The sequence below is a fragment of the Hypomesus transpacificus genome, unplaced genomic scaffold, assembly GCF_021917145.1.
Source record: "Hypomesus transpacificus isolate Combined female unplaced genomic scaffold, fHypTra1 scaffold_431, whole genome shotgun sequence".
NCBI classification, from domain to species: Eukaryota; Metazoa; Chordata; class Actinopteri; order Osmeriformes; family Osmeridae; genus Hypomesus; species Hypomesus transpacificus.
In genome coordinates this window covers 1-19,912 of record NW_025813948.1, presented here as the reverse complement: position 1 = coordinate 19,912, position 19,912 = coordinate 1, and the positions used below count along the sequence as shown (strand labels likewise).

General features: G+C 47.5%; 1 protein-coding gene across 1 annotated transcript; it reads right to left on the bottom strand.

Moving 5' to 3' along the window:
- Positions 1-1,661: 1,661 nt before the first annotated feature.
- lepr (leptin receptor) lies at positions 1,662-16,032 on the bottom strand. Its single transcript, XM_047016922.1, is given in 23 exon segments — positions 1,662-2,711; positions 2,713-3,067; positions 3,069-3,214; positions 3,686-3,761; positions 3,870-3,963; positions 4,072-4,155; positions 4,251-4,454; positions 4,927-5,140; positions 5,383-5,459; positions 5,942-6,095; positions 6,455-6,597; positions 6,739-6,977; positions 7,171-7,270; positions 7,688-7,960; positions 9,321-9,402; positions 9,404-9,465; positions 9,757-9,891; positions 11,484-11,653; positions 12,430-12,553; positions 13,288-13,500; positions 14,265-14,320; positions 14,968-15,105; positions 15,844-16,032. Coding segments are annotated over 22 exon segments (3,333 nt in total). The 5' UTR covers positions 14,979-15,105; positions 15,844-16,032; the 3' UTR covers positions 1,662-2,390.
- Positions 16,033-19,912: the final 3,880 nt, after the last annotated feature.

The following is a 19,912-nucleotide window of genomic DNA, read 5'->3' as shown; positions in this document are numbered from 1 at the left end:
ACTTACAGTAATTACAGGGACATTCCCCCCGAGGCAAGTAAGGTGAAGTGCCTTGCCCAAGGACACAACATCATGTTGCACGGCGGGGAATCGATCCGGCAATCTTCTGATTTCTAGCCCGACTCCCTCACCGCTCAGCCATGTGACTCCCATATATGATTCCTATATGTTTAATGTATGCACCTTTCTGTCAAAGTAAATTCCTTGTCTGTGCAAACTTTCATGGCGTAAAAATATTAATAAAAAGATTTTAAAAAAAGGTGTGGAAAAAAGATGGTTCGAATTTCTTTTCTCGAAAGGTTAAAAAACATCTGAAAAAAGCTTTGGAATAAGCTTGGAAAGGTACAACATTTTTGGGGGGGGTATTTTTTTTTAAAGAGTTTAGATTTTTCTTTTTTTTCTAGTACATGGCTGAAATCCCCACCTACCAAACGAGTACCGAGTATGATTGATAAAGATTACCATCTCCTGGTGGCTATGTGTAACTGCACTACTAGAACAGGAAATTGACGTGTGCAGATAGCATGAAAAACTTGCGGTTTTCTAGTTAGTAATTAAACGTTTCTCAAATATATATATATATATATATATATAATTAAAACATTAAAAAAAATTACTTGAATTTTGGGCCATAATTGCCATTTCGTTTTCAGTTTGCAGAAACGTTTTATCCCATGGCAACAGAATCAAACATGACCAAATCACACACGCACAACTATGCGTCTCTATGACAGCAACCTTAATAGATAAGCATGGACAGACTGACACTCGTCACCATATCTATCGATCCAGCACAAAAATATGACCAATGCACAGACCAGCACCACAAAGGCAGGATGATAAGATATGCTTTCACTCACCAAGGCTGAGGGTTCACTTGAAGAGAAAGAAAGGTGCCTTATTTTGTATGCTAACCGTTAGCCACTTTTTCTTCAAAAACCACTCCACGTTAAACCTGCGGTTATTTTTACCAGCAGTTTGAGTGATGACAATATCCCGTGGCTGATGGGCAAGGGTATATAACCGGTGCTCGAGTATGTAATCCACTTTATTCATTTTCTCAAGTTATCTGGCGTTTGTGAAGCTAACAAGCTAGCTAAGACAATCTACCCTCCTCGCTCTTACATTTACATGTAGTCATTTAGCAGACGCTCTTATTCAGAGCGACTTACAGTAAGCCGCTTCTTGTCTACTAATGTTGGCGCCACACAGACAGACAGCCAATCAGGTCTGAAATACAAAATGACGCTGTAGTGGGGCTACCGGCTGCCAGCCCCATAGTGGTCAGCCCCACTTGGCATCCCAAATCTACATTGATCACGTTAACATTCTGAGCATGCGTATTAATATTTCCACACTTGAAAAGGTGGGGCAGGGCTGCTCTAACGAATCGCCACTGCATAGGCAACATGTCCGACGTTTGTTTAAATCAGCAATGAGTGTTGAAACCCACCAGTTGTAATTTTAAGGCAGCATAATTGATTTACGTTTATCTCCATAAAACAGCAGGCTGTTAAGAATATTTTGTGTCTTTGTGGAGGAGAATAAATAACTAACATGTAGTCAAATATTATAAATAACGCTCATCGCCAACAGTTCAGGGTCTCACTGTCACACACACACATTCACAACATTCACCGCTCAATAATCCAATGCCACTGGCAATAAATATTTTATTTTGACCACAAAAATATTCTGAAAGCGCATTGTACTGCACCTACACTTTATATCGTTTTCTTTTTTCATTGGATGCAAATGGCGTACATTCTTTTGTCCTAACCTGCAACGACTTTCAACAGCTTTCAATAGAAAATTACGCATGGTGAAAATAGATGTCTTGTTTATAGCACTTTGTAACAAACATTCAAATACAGTAGTTACAGTATACGACAGCAAAGAGAGACATTCATTGAGACGTCAGTCTCAAAAGCAACACTCCTGAAGTCATATTTCCACAACAGACCAGCCACTCTGACACAGTAGAGTTGGAGCTTGAGAGCCACTCGCATCTGCATCTGAAGTGAATTCCCAGTAATGCTTGTCCAATCTGGTGAGAACATAGCAGCCAGTGGAAATTGAACCTAAACCTTGCCAGGAAAGATGAGAAGGTGAGATTTCCTCCCTCTTCTTTATCCTTCCTCTGGAATCCCTTCCTCTGTTTTCTGAAGGTAGAGCAGCACTTGATGAAACGTTTCCGACCCCGAACACAGATAACAGCTGACGTTTTAGACTGAAAGCACTTATTCTTTAGGCACGACAGTCCATGGATATACAGTTCATCCATGTTGTTGACAGAGATGTGTGCAGACATGAAGAGACTATGACATCCTTCTCTGTTTCCATTCTGGCCTGACAAACTGAGCCGCAGCATCCGGAGCAAGTCCCACATCTCACAGCTGGGGGGCGCTGTCTGGGGTTTCCTCTGTGTGAAGCATGCTGGGTGCAGTTCTAAACTGAGGCAGGTAGAGTGCGACACCTCCTGCCTTGTCACCTGACCCCCCCTCGCTGGACTCGAACCTGGGGCCACCCCGCCCAAGCAGAGAGTTGGACTCGACCCACGACGCCTCCCTTTCCACACCCACATCTTGGAGAAGCATCGTTTTCCTTTCCTCCACCCTCCCTTCCTCCTCCTCCTCCTCCTCCTCACCTTCTTCCCTTTGCAGAGAGCCCATCCCTAGATAGTACAGGCCCTTCCCCTCCCTTTCCCCCCCCCAACACCTCGTCCTCCTGCTCCGACGCTTCGGAGAACTCCTCCACGGAGTTGAAGGAGCAGGAGCGCCGAGGGTCGGGCCCCCCTGTCCGCAGAGGGTCCAGGTCCCACAGCCCCCCGGGGTAGGACCCCGAGATGTCCGAGTTGTTGGCGGAGAAGTTGCCCTCGTCGCTGGAACTGCTGCCCCCGTCCTGCGCGTGGAGGAGGCGTGGCTTGTCAGAGAGGAGAACGGTGGCGTAGGTGACGGACGACTGGGCCGAGCTCTCCGACGTCCTGGAGAGCCCAGACCCAAACCCCTGGCTGGGGCTGGAGGAGGGGGCTGGGTCCGGGTGGCCTCTGGGGGGGTCCTGCCCAGGGACGGGGCCTGGAGCGGGGGAGAGGGCCGGGGTGGGGAGGGCTGGTCTTCTCCATGATGACCACCTCAGAGATCGTCTCGGACACCAGGAGGAGAGGCCAGGCGGGGAGACCCTCTGGGGGTCTGAACAGGTGGGCAATGGTGTCCGCCTGGAGAGAAAGAGAGAGAGAGACAGGGAGAGAGAGAGAGACAGGGAGAGAGACAGAGACAGGGAGAGAGAGAGAGGGAGAGAGAGAGAGAGAGAGAGAGAGAGAGAGAGAGAGAGAGAGAGAGAGAGAGAGAGAGAGAGAGAGAGAGAGGAGAGAGAGAGAGAGAGAGAGAGAGAGAGAGAGAGAGAGAGAGAGAGAGAGAGAGGGAGGGAGGGAGGGAGAGAGGGAGGGAGAGAGAGAGAGAGAGGGAGGGAGAGAGACAGGGAGAGAGGGAGAGAAACAGAGAGAGGGAGAGAGAGAGAGGGAGAGAGAGAGATAGGGGGAGTGACAGGGACAGAGGGAGAGACAGGGAGAGGGACAGGGAGAGGGAGACAGGGAAAGGGAGAGAAAGATAGAGAGTAGAATAATTATATCTCCAACCGGATTAAAACCAGTGTGTGTGCTTGTTTGGTGATAAAAACGTGTCATTACCTTCCGAAAGTCCTGGCCCTGGGCCCAGGAGCAGTGGGTGGGGTTAGGAACCTCCCTCCACAGCAGCTTCTTCATGCTGGGAACAAGACCGAGGTCAGAGGTCAAAGGTGAACGGCACTTTGTGGGAATCAAGAAAGATGTGAGGCCTAGAGCTGGACAGAATCACACAGAGAGGACTTCTTACTGGTTCTGGGACATGACGAGAGTGACGAAGAGGACGATAGCAAGGAAGGTGATCATAAACAGGAGCATGTAGTCTGCAGGGGGCCCTCTAGTGTCTGGGAGGACAGAACATTGACAACAGCAATATAAAATACTAATATTTTAATATGTTTCATTATGGAGGCATTATAGATTGCTTGTGCTCCTCTGGTGGTAAATCTTACCTTTAGCGTGCATCGGCTCTCCTTCTCTGTCCACAAATATGGGGTACAAGATGAACTCGTACTCTTCAGAGCCGTAGAATTCACCTGGGGTGAGTCAAAGAAGACGTATAAGAGTTCCACCACTAGAGGGCGCCAACCCACTCCTGAGAGAGACGAAGCTTCAGGTCTGGGGTGCGTACCGTGCAGGTAGAAGACGCGGTCGGTGAACGGCACCCTGGCCCACTTCAGACTGCTCTCGGAGGCCAGGCCGTGGCCGTGCTGGGGCCCCATCCTCCACTGCACCACCAGGGACCAGGGGGCGGAGCTACCAGGCAGCAGGCCCCAAGAGAGCCCCACACAGCTACTGTTCACCAGGGACGCCCTGAACCAGCGCAAGCACGGACCTGCACACACAGAGGAGGACAGGGTTCAGACTCTGGGTGTGTGCACAAACCAGAGCGACAGAAATGTTCTCATCCTGAACAACAACGACCCAGAGCGCTTTATTTCTGAGGTCCATTAGAAACCATCTCTTTCAAAGTCAATCAGGGCTTTTTATCGTAAAACATGCTAAAGCTGCTGGCGTGACGTGGTCACGTGGCTTTTAACAGGCAAGAACATGCTCTCACCCTCATACATTTAGTCATTTAGCAGACGCTCTTATCCAGAGCGACTTACAGTAAGTACAGGGACATTCCCCCTGAGGCAAGTAGGCTGAAGTGCCTTGCCCAAGGACACAACGTCATTTTGCACAGCCGGGGAAATCAAACCGGCAACCTTCTGATTAATAGCCCGATTCCCTAACCGCTCAGCCATCTGACCCTCTTACATCTCAATGACGCCACCTTCAACAAATATCTCTCCAGTTCGACTCACGTTTGACGCGTCGGTCCAAGGTCATGTTGATGTTGTGACGTGAAGACCCCAAGCGATTCTGGGCCTCCACCGTCACTGTGTGAACCTCCTCCCTCCATTCAAACCTATGGGAAGGAACCAGGGCTATGGGCTCCCTGAGCACAGCGCTCCCAGAGGCCTGGTGCTGTACTACAAGACCCTCTACACAGTAGGACGGCTCCAGCGCAGAGACATGCTGCGAAAAACAAAGGAAAATGTTTGTCACTCTCAGTATAACAGACGTCCTTTAAGAGCTGTTTCTATCGTCTGGAGTTCTCATAGGTCTCAATGCATATGCACGGAGAGGAAAGATGGCTGCATCCTTAGTTTACTGGATGATTTTATGCGACGTGGTACCAACGAGTAGGTGGGGGGAGGGGGGCTGTTGAAACATCTTGCCTAGGGCAGCGAAGGTGCCTGCGTCAGCCCTGGGTGTACCTTGAAGAGCAGGGTGACGTAGGTCTTGTTCAGGTCCTCTTCCAGAATCCTCCAGAAGTCTGGACCCTGCAGGGGAGCTGAGAGGAAAGACCAGGGCTCTCATTTATCAAAGTGTGCGTAGGATTCTTACTAAAAGTGTACGTACGCCCAAAAGCTTAAAATGGAATACGCACACAAAAATTCAGATTTATAAAACCGCGCGCACGCACACCTGTACACAATGTTCCCTTTATAAATCACAGATTACCCACAAGTGTGCGTACGTGAATCAGCAGTATACCCCGCCCTGAACACGCCCATTTTGAACCCATAAATAGTCAATGCAAAGCACCTCATGAATGCTAATCTAGCGTCTCATCATGACCCTGGCATGCGATTGTTCTTTACGGTTTATCAAAGCGCATGACAACTTCTCAGACACTGTTAGCCTATTGGTGGAGCCCGAAAACTCAAAAATGTGGTGGCCGGTAGATCACCAATTAAAAAAGATACCGCAAGTCGAGATACATTTGAAACGAACATTAATCTATTACAGTCTGTTAATGGAGTCATACTTTACCACTGCGGTTGAGAGTTTTGGAGTCGACCGTCTTGCTCCAGTCACTCCAGTAGCCGGTCCCGATGGTGGGCCTGCAGCGGACCTGGACCTGGTACACCCCGCAGACGTCAGACACCCGGACCTCCACCCCTGCCTCACTCACAGGCCCCACTTCCTGCAAGCGCACCGACACTGACTCAGACATCCCATAATAACCACAGACAATTTAGATTTAGATTTTCGCTGAATGCTAACACGAAACAGCTCAAAACAGAAATAGAGGATGTGATTGGATCGAGCTCTCAGACTGAGGGGGGAGGTTAAATATTATTTATTTTCTACAAGCAAGGCTACACAGGAGATTGGATTTGGAGCTACATCTCTTGCTCTTTAATCTGGACCGGGGCGTAGGCTTGTTTTCCTAGCTGGGACAGCTTTCCTGCATTGGCGGGGGGGTGGGCAGATTGGCCATTTTCCAAATGTCTCATGAAACTCCGCCCCCTGCAGCTGGGGGGTGTGGCCTCTGCTGCTCACCTGCCATTGGCGGCCAGTGGCGGGGCGGTAGCGGACCTGGGACTGGAAGTCGCCCGGGGGCAGTTTGGGAAACAGCCAGAGCAGCTTCAGCACCCTGCTGGGCAAGACATCCGCCTCCACCTGCGACGGAGGCCTGGGCTTCACTACAGATGGAGGGAGGGGGGTGGAGGGAGGTAGAGGGAGGTGGAGGGAGAGGACATGGGTCAGAGGCACAACAGGGAAACCATTTTCACAAGATTTCTCCCGTCAGAGACAAGAGATGATGACGAGTACGGACGACCCACCATTTTCATTGGGCGTGACGTAGACAGGATGTGACCTCACGGGGCCGTCGTCTGACTGGATCTGCAGCCACAGCTTGTAGCAGAAGGTGTATCTGAGCAGCCGCAGGGTACAGCTCCTCTCCTCCCCCTCCTCCTTCACGGTTTGACACTTTGTCCCGTTGACCTCACTTCCCCCTTCCATGCTCCGAGCCTCCTCCTCTCCTTCCTCCTCCATGATGTCACAGGTCACAGCTTCCCACCTGGAGAAGGACGAAGGAAGGAAAGAATGGTAGAAAGAGAGGGAGAAGTAAACGGTGGGCCACGCCCTAAGAGTCCGTGGGTGTAGATGGATACCAGACATCTTTAGCCCTGAGCTAGGCACGATGTGTCATGTCCTGCAGTCGCAGCTGCCTGCTTCGCTTGCCGTCTTTATGTTTGCTGCGTGGAGTTTACCTGGAGAAAAAGGCAGGTTCCTCCCAGTGGCTGTTGTTCCACCTGCAGGTCATGCGGTCCATGTCTCCGTTGGTCACACAGCGGATATCGATGAGCGCTCCTAAAGCAGAGGAGGGTGCAAGACACTGAAACCACAACCGCAACCTCAACCCCTAAAATCAAACGGGGAGTGGGTTCTAAAACACTGGGTTCTAGAAGAGTGGGTTCTAAAAGAGTGGGTTCTAAAAGAGTGGGTTCTAAAAGAGGGGGTTCTAAAAGAGGAGGTTCTAGAAGAGTGGGTTCTAGAAGAGTGGGTTCTAAAAGAGTGGGTTCTAAAAGAGTGGGTTCTAGAAGAGTGGGTTCTAAAAGAGTGGGTTCTAAAAGAGGGGGTTCTAAAAGAGGAGGTTCTAGAAGAGTGGGTTCTAAAACACTGGGTTCTAAAAGAGGGGGTTCTAAAAGAGTGGGTTCTAGAAGAGTGGGTTCTAAAAGAGTGGGTTCTAAAAGAGTGGGTTCTAATCGCCTCGTTATCGATTCTCACCTTGGACGTAGATCTTGGCGTAGGGAATCTTAAACTGGTACGTGTCGGCGCTGGTCTGGTAGCATTGCAGCATGCTGTACAGCCTCTCCTCAGGCGGCCGGAGGGTGATCTGGCTGACCCGGGCGCTGACCACCGCGGGCTGGACCTGAAGGAGGTGCCCGTTCAGGAACCAGACGGAGGTGCTGGAGTTGGCGGCGGAGTCGTTGAACAAGCAGCGGACACTCACTTCAGCCCCACGATGGACCACCATCCTCTCAGGGAAGTAGCTCTCGTCTGAAACCAAACACAGGGTGCCTCATCACAAACATGGGACACGATCAGAGTTAGAAACCGATTCAAAAGCCAACGACTCTGCTGTTCATCGAGTTGTGTTGTTGTTTATTCTGTGTTGTCGTTCTGTTGGAGCCATGGTACCATGGTACCATGGCAACTACGGCCAGTGAGGATTTATTTAGAGGAAAACGTGGTGAAAGACATAAGGCCAATTAGCACCAACGCACCAGAAACAATATAATGTCACATAATTGTTCTTTCAGATGGGGAAGATTGAACAAAAGGGAAATGCATTGTGTTATGTAATAACCTGTGGAAGGATGGACAGCTAAACAAATCCTTTCATTCAATGATGGACTGATAAAGCCAGCACATCACAGGTGTGGGAACACCTTGAATTGAGAAAGACGTGTGTGTGGGTGTGTGTGGGGGGGAGAGACAGAGCAAGAGAGAGAGAAGCCACAATGAATCTGTTTACGCTTGTCAAAGTACAATGAAACATAGGTTGAAGAACAATCATGAATATCTTAATTTAAGAACTAGGATAGGCTATCCTGCAGCTGTGTCCTTCTGTACCATCAAACACAGTGTTCGCGTTGTGCTGGGCGGGCAGGGGGGCGGGGGGACAGGGGGGGCAGGGGGGGACAGGGGGGGCAGGGGCAGACCTTCATCTTGTTGTTCTTCCTCTCACTGAGACAAACCCCCCAAGCGTGGCTCAGGCTAATGAATGTGAACCCTTTTAATAGTTTAGCTGAAGCACATTCTCTATAGATCATTTTGGAGGTCAGAGATTGAATCACCACGATGAATCATGAGCTCGGTCTGTCGTTTAAAAACAATTCCCCAACAGAGGCCAGGTCGTGTCCTGTTGTTAGCCAGCTTAGGACCTTCTCCAGGGCCCAAACTCTCAGAGAGACTAAGCGTTACATTATCTTTAGGTACGATCTCAATAAATGCTGACGCTGGAATGTGAAAAGATCTTCCGTGCAAGTACAAACACAGTACCTAAAGAGAAGCTCCATGACTCAGTCCTGTATGTCGGGGGTGACTCCTACACTAAGAATTCTAATGGCCCATGCCATACAAAAACCTGTCAAAACTCGCCATCTCATTCATCTTAATGAATACAGGATTGTCATGATGAAACCGTCCGGGTGAAGATGGTTACACCAGCTCCCATCACACTAATCCCTCTACAACGCAAATACACGGAAGAAGCGCTTATCCTGTCAGCTACTGCACACAGCTAGTGTTTAAGGACAAACACCCTGAGCTGATGGTGCAGGTGGACGGTGGGGGGGCAGGGCTTGCGTCATGTGCAGTGCAAACACAGGAGAGGTGAGGAGGGTAAAGGTCTTACACTCCAGCAGGTCGGGGTGAGGCTGGCTCCAGTGGCTCGGAGTCAAGGACGGGGGCGGAGCGAGGGAGCGGACCTGGACCACGTAGGGGACCTCCACTCTCACGTCCAGCAGAGCAACCCTGGATTCCCTGATCACCTCTATATGCTGCACACACACATACATACACACACCCGCACACACACACACACACACATACAAATACACACAAGCACAAGCATTAGGTTATGAGCAATACATGATACAAGCATGTAGCATCAATTATCCAGCATCTGCTAAATGACTAAATGCAATAAAAAGTGTTGAATAAATGTTGTGTTTAGGTCCATAATCTGACAGACTGATAGACTACTTTATGTCCTGGAGGTGTTGATGTTTACGTTGTGTTGATGTTTACGTTGTGTGTGTTCAGCTGCTGCTGATGTTGAGCGTATCTACCTTCCAGGCAGCGGGGGGGGGTGCTGGGGGCGTGGCGGAGCGGCCCGGGGCGGAGCGGTGAAGAACTCCAACTGAGCAGGAGGTCTCCATCAGGGGTCACACTGGGTGCTACATTCACTGGTGGGTCTGGTTTACCTGCAAGATACACACACACACATCATCATCATCATCCTTTATCATGTACAAATCTCACCGACGTGATATTCAGCCCTGCCCTCACAGTAAACAAACCCACAGGATGAAACACAGTCACGATTAGGTCAACACCTTCTGTTCAGTGGATGCTATGGCCTCTAGACAAAAGCACTGATTCATATCATAGCCAATATTTTCATTAAAAATACATTTGAAAAGGATGTCCAGTTCTCCAAGATGACATAACCTCTTGGCAGTATATCCAGTTATCTCTCCACTTCCCTGCGCATCACTCCAGGAGGACAATCGATATTGTCCTGCCCTTCGTGACAGTGTTGTCAATATTTCAGAAATCACCCATATGAATCAGGACAGAGCCTGTCAAGTTATGGCTGATAAGAGACAGCTATTCATTATCAAACTTTGCCGGCTGTTTTATTTTTTGTAATATGTGTTTTGTAATTACTTTTAGTGATTGGCCTTATAGTAATTTAGAAGCCCAGCTGAGAGAGAGAGAGAGAGAGAGAGAGAGGGAGAAAGAGAGAGAGAGAGAGAGAGAGAGAGAGAGAGAGAGAGAGAGAGAGAGAGAGAGAGAGAGAGAAAGAGAGAGAGAGAGAAAGAGAGAGAGAGACAGGTGTCAGAATTACAAGACACAGATAAGAGACAGGGTTTAATTTCAGCCAAGACACAAGAGAGACGTGTCATTATTAAGAGACACAAAACAATCAATGACGTGTCATAAAAAGGAGACAGCAGAGAGTTGTTAAGCTTCAGAGGAGAGTCACTGACTGACTGAGGAGGAGAAAACAGATGAACAACTCTTTATCTCATCAGGAACCTGCAGTGAACAGAGCTTCACATATGGGACACGCCATTACTGGACTCAAGCGGTCATTCAGGCAAGCCTATTATTCTGGAACGATGTCAAAGAAATGGGAAATCCATTGACTGAAATATACAATCAAACTCTAATCACCGTGAGACTGTAGAGAGTGGGATGGGAAGAGGGGTGTGCAATGTTCCGTTGAATCAGCCGTGAGCTCACAAAGACCTGTCTCTAAGCAAACACACGAGACAAGGCGTCATCGCCATGGTTTTCAGGGCGTCTGCAAACACGGATGTATGGAGGTGGGAGCAGGGAGCCGTGAGGCTGCAGAGTGGATTCACTGAACACTCACTGAACACGCTGTCTGCCCAGCGCACAGGACACATTCACCCTGCACGTCACACCATGATCCGGATACAAGGAGAGCACTTAGTTATCGTGTGTGTGTGTGTGTGTGGAGGGAGGAACATATATATTCTTGCGTGTGTGCTTGCAAGCCCACCTACAGTATGTTCCATCTAACTGAGAACACTGTTCACTCATCAGCAGTTTCGCCCTCTAACTGGCCTATAAACCGATAAGCATTGCGATATCAAAGAGGCCACAGTATTAGGTGTACCAGGGCACCAAGACACTTGGCTAATGCTAAATCTCCTATTAGCTCACCTGCCAACAACTTTTGGATTAATAATTCACGGATATTTAATGATCGAACCCTAACGCAAAGAAGGCTACAAGAGTTTAAATATTGGCGTCACGTCCTTACCGGTAACGGGAAGGGAGCAGAGCAGCACCGGGGGGGCCACGCCTCCGGACACGTTCACGGTTGCCACGACGACGGCGCTGACGGCGATGGAGCACCCAGAGGGACACGCTCCGGCGCCGTCGACGGCACCCATCCCGTTCACGAGCTCGCCCTCTCTCTCCTCGCCGCGTCTGAAAACACCAGCATGTCGTTTAGCAGGGAGACAAGCGCACAAACGACACCCGGTGACACGGTGGACCGGCAAGCCTGGTTATTTTTTATTTTTATTTAACATTATATAACCAGGAAGGTCCCATTGAGATTAAAAATCAATTTTTCAAGGGGCGACCTGAACAAGACAGGCAGCAACATAAGAACACATAGTTACAGACAGAAGAACACAGAATAAGACACGTCAAAAAAACAAACTAAAAAGTTAGTCAGTAACATGACCTGGTTAATTTAAAAACATTTTTTTGGGAACCTGCTTCCATTTCTTTCATTTTAGATTTGAAAGCAGTAAGTGGTATCAGTTCAATGAGTTTTAAATCATTCTACGTTACGGTTGCCATGACACTAGGAAAACAAGGCAGCTGTTTGAGGTGTGCACATCAGAAGGAGGTTCCTCATGCTGGGAGCTCAGGTTCTGTTATCAAAGGGTTCTTGTGTGGAGCAGCGTTCTCTGGTGTATCCAGGAGGAAGGTAATCCCAGTGTTGATGTGTTATCAGTCTAGCAATAATCTGCCCCCCCCCGCTGTGTGGACCCAGTTACTCACGTAGGCTTTACCCCCAGGTGCCAAATGAACAGGCCGGCAGTCGGAGCACACACGCAAACACCCACACACTGATCGAAAGCCAACCTGCGCTCTTCACAACCAAAGCACGTCTTAAAGCAAATGCTGGGAAGATGAAACCAGCTGAATGGGTAAAGCTGGTTCCTCACCAGCAGACTGAATCTGATACTCACGCCAAACGCCGCAAGGTAACTGCTGTGAGCCCGACAGTGGAGTTTGACGATCCTTTGTGAGGTTTGAGTCGGCAAATTACTTTCTCCCCGCTTGCATCAATTACGCACTGGATATCCAAAGAGACTGGAAATAAATGTAATTAGCGTGTTAGCATTCACATAATCACAAGCTAGCAAAACAAAACATTGAGGCAGTCATTAAGACACTCTTCAGGTTCCCCTAGTACTGCCCTTATAAGGCCAAATAGTACTTTATTATGATCAAGAAACAGAAAATTAGGTTTTTCACACAGTTCCACTGTTTTCTGTGACTTGTCCCTCCATCTGTAAGGCCTGTGAGTCCCACCTCTCTCAGCCCAACGCCAAGGACCAATCAGACGGGGGCCAGCAGACACCGTAACCTGGATATAATGATCGCTGCCTTGGCATGGGCTGGGCCTGTGCCATGAGCCGGCCTAATGACCAGCCATTAGCATGCGCTACGCCGCCTCGCTATCGATCTGAAGTCGAAATCCCCCCCCCCCCCCGCAGCTTTTTGATCCTTTCTGCTTTTCTTTTCTCTTGTTTACATTTACATTTAGTCATTTAGCAGACGCTTTTACCAGAGCGACTTACAGTAAGTATAGGGACATTCTCCCCAAGGCAAGTAGGGTAAAGTGCCTTGCCCAAGGACACAACGTCATTTAGCACGGCCGGGAATCGAACCAACAACCTTCTGATTAATAGTCCGACTCCCTACCCGCTCAGCCATCTGACCCCCCAATGTTGTTGTGTTAGCAGCAGCAGTCTACGCCATGCAGACAGAGCTTCCCCCCCCCCCCTCTACCCCCACCTCTTCATTGGGGGGAGGGGGGTTACCTTGACTCTCTGTGGGGGGTCGAGGAGACGCTGTGCTGGTGGAGTAGATGCAGGGGCTGTGGGGGTTCCCTGAGTCAGACAGGTCCCCCCTGGACCTCCCAGGCTGGGTGGGCTGGGGGTGGGGGGGCAGTGTGTCACAGCAGAGATGGGACTGCCTTGGGAGGTCTGCTTCCTCTGGAGGTGGTTGTCTCTCTGGCTCCATACACACGACCCCTGGACCAGACACATGAGGTTAGCACGCAAATCAGTAAGAACATCTGACACTTCATGTAAAAGACTACCATGAGGTAGTTAGGGCTTGGTTTAAGGATGCGTTACGAACAAAGGCCAAAGGTAGTGTGGACATTTGATTTTAATCATTGAATTTGGGTGATTTTGACTTTTTTGCAAGAGACATTGTGTTTGAAGTACATAATACTAGAAATACATAGGGTGCAGGGCATAGTGTACACTTTAGTCACTGTGTGGGTGTTGTGTACGCTAACCTCCCAAGGAGAGAAAAAACATGGGTAGAAAAGCGTTTCACACATTCCGCTCACACACACACGCACACACACGCACACGCACACACACGAGTCATCCATCTCATGAGGACAGCTACGGTGCATTGGGGAAATATCTTTCTGTGTTTCCATGTGGGGTGATATCGACTGGTATGAGGGGTGTTCATGACTAACCACCTCCACAGACAGAGAGCTGAGGTTCATGATCACAAAGCCTCACACACCATCAGACTCCATACTCTAAGACACCTGAAGACACTGGAATAAGGACCTGGCAATGCCAGACAGGGGTCAGGGGTCATTGGACAATTTTGAGCTGCTGCTCAACTAGAATTCCACAGGTGCTATTGGAAACGTTGTTTTTCTTTATAGGCTGAAGGAAAGCTTAGTTTAAAATGACAGCTGGGAATCGAATCGAGTTGTCTCACTGCAAACAGGGTGCCCAGGGGGACAGTAGGTCCGTTTAGAACTTACCATGGGAGATGATGAGGAGTGTATGCACCAGGAATGTCAGCATTGCAGACTGGATCCTACAGGGAGGGAGGGAGGGAGGGAGGGAGGGAGGGAGGGAGGGAGGGAGGGAGGGAGGGAGGGAGGGAGGGAGGGAGGGAGAGAGAGAGAGGGAGAGAGGGAGAGAGAGAGAGAGAGAGAGAGAGAGTTCAAATCAATGAGGAGGGACAGATGAATAACCCAGTGATGGAACCTTGTTCCACAGCAGAATGGTGGAGCGTTTGAAAGTGGGAGGCTAGGTAATAATGCCACTGTCTTCGTCAGAGCACAGGCAACAAACTGAGTACGTAAGTGGTCCATTCTAAAGGTGACTGAATCACCCAGACATACTGCACCACAAAACATCCTCCACCTACAAAGTGTGGATGCAAAACAGCAGCATACTAAAATAATAACAATCGTAAGGGATGCGATGTATTATTTAACACACATTCCATTCACATTGGGTTCCAATTATTATTCCAAATGACGTTAGAAATGGAAAGATATTCATACCAGTCACTGTAACATAACATTTCCATATCATCTATCAAGTTGAATGCAATCGCAATACACATGATAGCTGAGGATTTATATAACAACCAGATAAACAATCACCTGATACCAATTCAAGTTGACACTTTTCAAATGCTGTTTGGATTATTCCATAATGCAGTGCAATACTCACATTGTTGTCATGGGTGAGAGAGCATTGTCTCTGTAGGTTGGGATGAATCTCACGGAGGAAGAGGAGGAGGAGGAAGAGGAGGAGGAGAGTGCCTTATGTCCAGTGATCTGTGATGGAGACCCCTGCCCTAGTTCAAACCTGCAGAAAGTCATACTCAGTAATTCATGGATACTGCATCAAAACAGTGCATCCCAGAAGGCAAATGCGTATGTGACCCGAGGATCTACAATAACAACTGGTGATGTATTATTCAATGTTATAGCGCCCTAGCATCTATTTATCAGGATGTTATCAAACTGCTGGGGGCTTAAAGGTCACATGGATGAAGCCTTGATCCAAAAGGGCTTACGATATACAGGTGACATGTGACTTGATTCGCCCCACGGTCTGTTTCAGGGATATTCTGCGATCCACGTCCCCCAGCCCCAGCCATGCTATAGCACGAGCCCCAAACGCTCAACCGAGTGCGCGACTTTCCCAAAGCTCCAAACCAACTCCTCCCTAAATTACACGAATAAGACGTTAATAACGATTCCTCCAGATAGAAGAGATCCGGAGATGCGGAGATCCGTTCGTACATGTAGAATGCTATGTTCGCTTATTTCATCAACACCTTTTCACTGTGTTGTCTATGTTTATAGACAGAAACTAGTCGTAGAGAATCAATACTGACTTTAATAGCCTATTGTAACTCAGTAAAAAAAAAAATCTCAACAACAAAGTGGTTATCGTCACAAACACCGATACGTCAACTACGTATGGGATTGTGCGCCCACCTATCAAAATGATGATGTTTTAAAAGAAGGACAAAATTACAAAAAAACGTAAGCTTGAAATGACAGGTCATGGTAGACACTAACTATAGTGTGTCCTTACTTGCTAAAGTCTTCTTCAACCGGTGTGTAAGCCTGGCAGAGGGCAACACGAGTGAAAGTCCTTTAAGTTTTCTTAAATCTACCCGTTATCATGACCGTACTTATAGTCTTATCCTGTCTTAATATTTCCCAAATGTTCTTCCCGCCTGTCACAGAGAAGCGCCCGCACGTCTGCGATCTTCAAACGAGACTCTTTACAGACAGAGGGAGGGGTTTGAGAGGCTATGTCGTCACAAGTTGCGCACCCTTGCTGTCCCAGTTGTTCTACTCGCGTAGCCGTTATTTTTCTTGTCTAAAACTATACAGTATATATTACAAAACATTATAAACAATTATGTTCTTCTTGTATACTATTTAGTATACCATAACTCTTTAATGTACAAGCAGAGAAGGCATTGTCTTGGCTAGTATTGTGTCTATGCCCGGGAAACTACTTTTCAGCAAGATGATCTCATGGTGATGTCATTGGCACACAGGGCATAAAGCGAAAATGTAAGTATTATGAATAGTTTTGCTAAATGAAATAAGAAACAAAACTGTCAAATGGTCTCTGTTTAATATGGTCACATTTGCAAAGTGAGAGGACGTTTTTCCCCTTAAGTTTGGATCGCAGAGAGACTACAGGAGGAGGATAACACTTTGTTCCACCACAGAAGTCATGTGGGCTGAATACGACAGGCCACCAAATGATTTACTCAATTTATTTCCCTTTTAAATACTCCTGCGGATTGTTGTGCTGTACTGTAGTAATAAGGAATGTGCAGCATCAGCAAATGCAGTAATGGAAGCACCAGTCAAACAGGGATTGTTTTTTATCTGCTTCTTAACACTACATAAATCCACTGACTTCCACGAAACTTCTTAAAAAAACACACCCTTTTCACTGGCTGTGGAGCGTCACAATAATATTACAGCCATGCTCAACATAAATATCTTAGTGAAAAAACGCTGGTTTAGCCAGATAAACGTTCCCCAGAATGCCAGTATTGTCCTGAAAAGGTTTATCTGAACATAGCAGGCCCCTTGGTTATGGTGTCGGTTCAGACAATGAATCAGAGACACAAAGTGCAAATCCAGTCCTTAGTTTCGTCCTGCAGTCTGTAAGCAAGCCGTGTTCGATTTCCAAGACTTCTCCTGTCAACAGATTCCCAAGACTCCTCCTGTCAACATCAAAGTTGTGCTTTCCCCCCAGGAGAAGAGCAGAGCTGCAGACATAAGCGGAAATTCCGGGGGAGACACGACCCCCCCATCCTGGGAAAAATATAATTTGCCCCCCCCCCCCCCCCCCCCCCCAATAAATTACTGTAAACATTTGGACATTTCAATAATATTGATAATATAGCCTACATTTAACATATCACAATGTAGCCTGTGTCACAGCAGTAATTGTGGTGTCCCCCTTAGGAATTGCTCTTGAGAAAATGTCATATAATTGTCCCCCCCAAAATTGATAGCAGATTTTCGCCACTGGCTACAGAGAGGGCTAAAAACAAGTGCAAATCCTGCTCCTTAGACATGTGCTGAGAGTGAGTCAGCGCGGCTAAATAATAGATGTGTAATTTATCAGAGGTGAGTTCTGTTCGTAGGCTAAGCCAAATGGCAACTCTGATTGTCCCATGGTCGGAATGATTTATCACATCTGTTGTGTATTATACATGATTCAATATGTGGAGCAATTCCTGTTCCGGATGCTTAGCACACCTTTGTTTCTGTATGCAGAAGACAGTGCTGGGAATTGGAATCATATTCATGATGCAGTGTCGAGAGGTTCGGGAGAAGCCATAACAGGGTTTTACAGGGCAGTTGACCAGTCCACATTGTTAGTCTCTCTGAGACCTCGAGACATGAAGAGGCTGTTTGTTTGATGTTTGTGACCACACATCTCAAAGGAGGGACGTGTTTTGCACTAAGAAAAACGGGCATGGAAATTGAACAACAGCAAGGAATTATTTGAAAATGCAAACTAGCGACGTGGAATTATGACTATCTGTCGGTTCGCGGTGTGTGTGTGTTAGAGAGGGGGACAGCTACACGTGTGTGTGTGTGTGATTGCACTTGTCACATCTCTGACAGTGTGCCCAAACCTCTTCATCGTTATCATTGAAACATCTTAACTTCCAATGAAAGCAACAGTGTAGGTGTTTGCTGTCAAGGTGTTGCAATGCATTGTACAGGATGACTCACTTACACGGAACAACTCACCACACACAAATCTGATCCCGTATAACGACTGATGATGTGCATATTGTTCTGTCACAGCCACGACACTGTTCTGTTGTCAACGCATAAGACAATCAAATCAACATTTCTCTATTGTATAGCTTTTATATGCTCATCCTGGGTAATACAATGACTAATTTAAAATGATGCAGTCCAATAAAGCATTTTCTGATTTTCTGATATTTTCTTCCAATCCTGCCTATAGAGACAGTTTCAGAAGAGAGACTTTGCTGAGGAGAAGGTGAAATAAAAGGTTACATCATTCCCCTCTCGCTTTCATACCCACCCACATTCGAGGATGATGTCATTTCTGAATGACATCATCGGCAAACTAGCCTATGTCATCCTTTAAGGAGGGTGGGCACGTGGTGCATCATAAAATATTCACGCGCTACTTTCCCAGTCTGAAGTGCGCGTGTGCGTTATTGTTTGGGATCGATTTGGATCGATCAATTTGGACTTGACCTCACAAGGTCAAAGTTATCTGTTTTGACATCCCTGTCCTTTGTATGGCATTACTCCGAATATAATAAAGAATCATTTAGGCTAAAAGGAGCTAGGAAGAACAGAAGATTGATTTACAGTCCAGAACCACAACACAAAAAGACATAGGTGAGCTTCAACTCTTTTGACTTCATGTTAATAAATAAACACAGTCAAGGTGTAAAATAAGTGGAACATAAACATGGAGCTGGGCGGAGGAGCAGTCAGGCCTACTGTTTACGGGACAAAATGCAAGTGTTCCAAACTGCTCTTCTCTACGAAAACCGTATGTTCTGTTGATGTTCGGCTATTGGTGTGGCATTTCCCGCAACAAGACAAAGCCAAGTATTAATATAGCTTGTGCATATTTCCATGTTTGTGGGGGGGTTGTTCAGTGGAAATCCTCAAATTATTTCCATTGGCTTTTTGCCCAGAGTCAACAGCCATGAGTAACACCGTTTCCTAGGGCTGCCGCTGGGCGACTTATAGCAAGAATAAGTTAGCTGTTGCTCCATGTGGCAAGGAAAACCGAACCAGACAAGCAAGAGCTGTCCATATTTACAGTTCTCTACTTGCTTAGTGTGACTTGTAACAACAGCTCTCTGTATAGGCTACAATGTTGTGATGGCAAAATACAGAAATGAATGCTTTATTTTCTGCCTCTCTTTGCGCTGCGTGTGCAGTTGCGTTGGCCAGATGATGTGAGAAGATAATGTGTTTTCCAGTACTGAAGTGTATCAGATAGATAAACCTGCCAAATAGAAGGCCTGACTCGATATGTGGCTTTTGCTGAAAACCAGAACCATGAAACAGTCACACGTTCACCGTCAGCCAGAGTGGACAGAAAACTGCTGATCTGTAGGCTACCACAGTATGCTAGCTTGTGAAAAGGAAATGGAGTCATTAAAAAAACATCTCCATGTGTCAACAGTTAGGTAAAAACTCTGTTCAAAAACACTTTAGGTAACAGTTGAGATGACCCCCTTGTCCTGAATTGAGAGAAACGAGTGTGTGTGTGTGTGTGTGTATAGATGAGTCAAGGTGGTGTGTAATATGAACAGATGGCTAAGTGATAATCGCTACCAGCCTTTTCTTCTCCCCTAGAAGAGTTTCTCTCACTCTTCTGTTATTATTCTCTTCCCTTCTGGAATCATCTGAATCTCCCTCCCTCCCGGTGTCGCAAAACCAGCCGCGCAGATCTAGGCGCGTCCAACGCCACTTCACACACAATCAGCTCCTCCCTCCCTGTCTCCCTCTCTGCCTGCCTCCCTCCCTGTCTACGTCCCTGTCTCCGTCCACTTCACACACAATCAGCAGCAGCTGTACACGAGAGGGGCAGAATGAGCCAGATGTTGCCAGTAGATGTA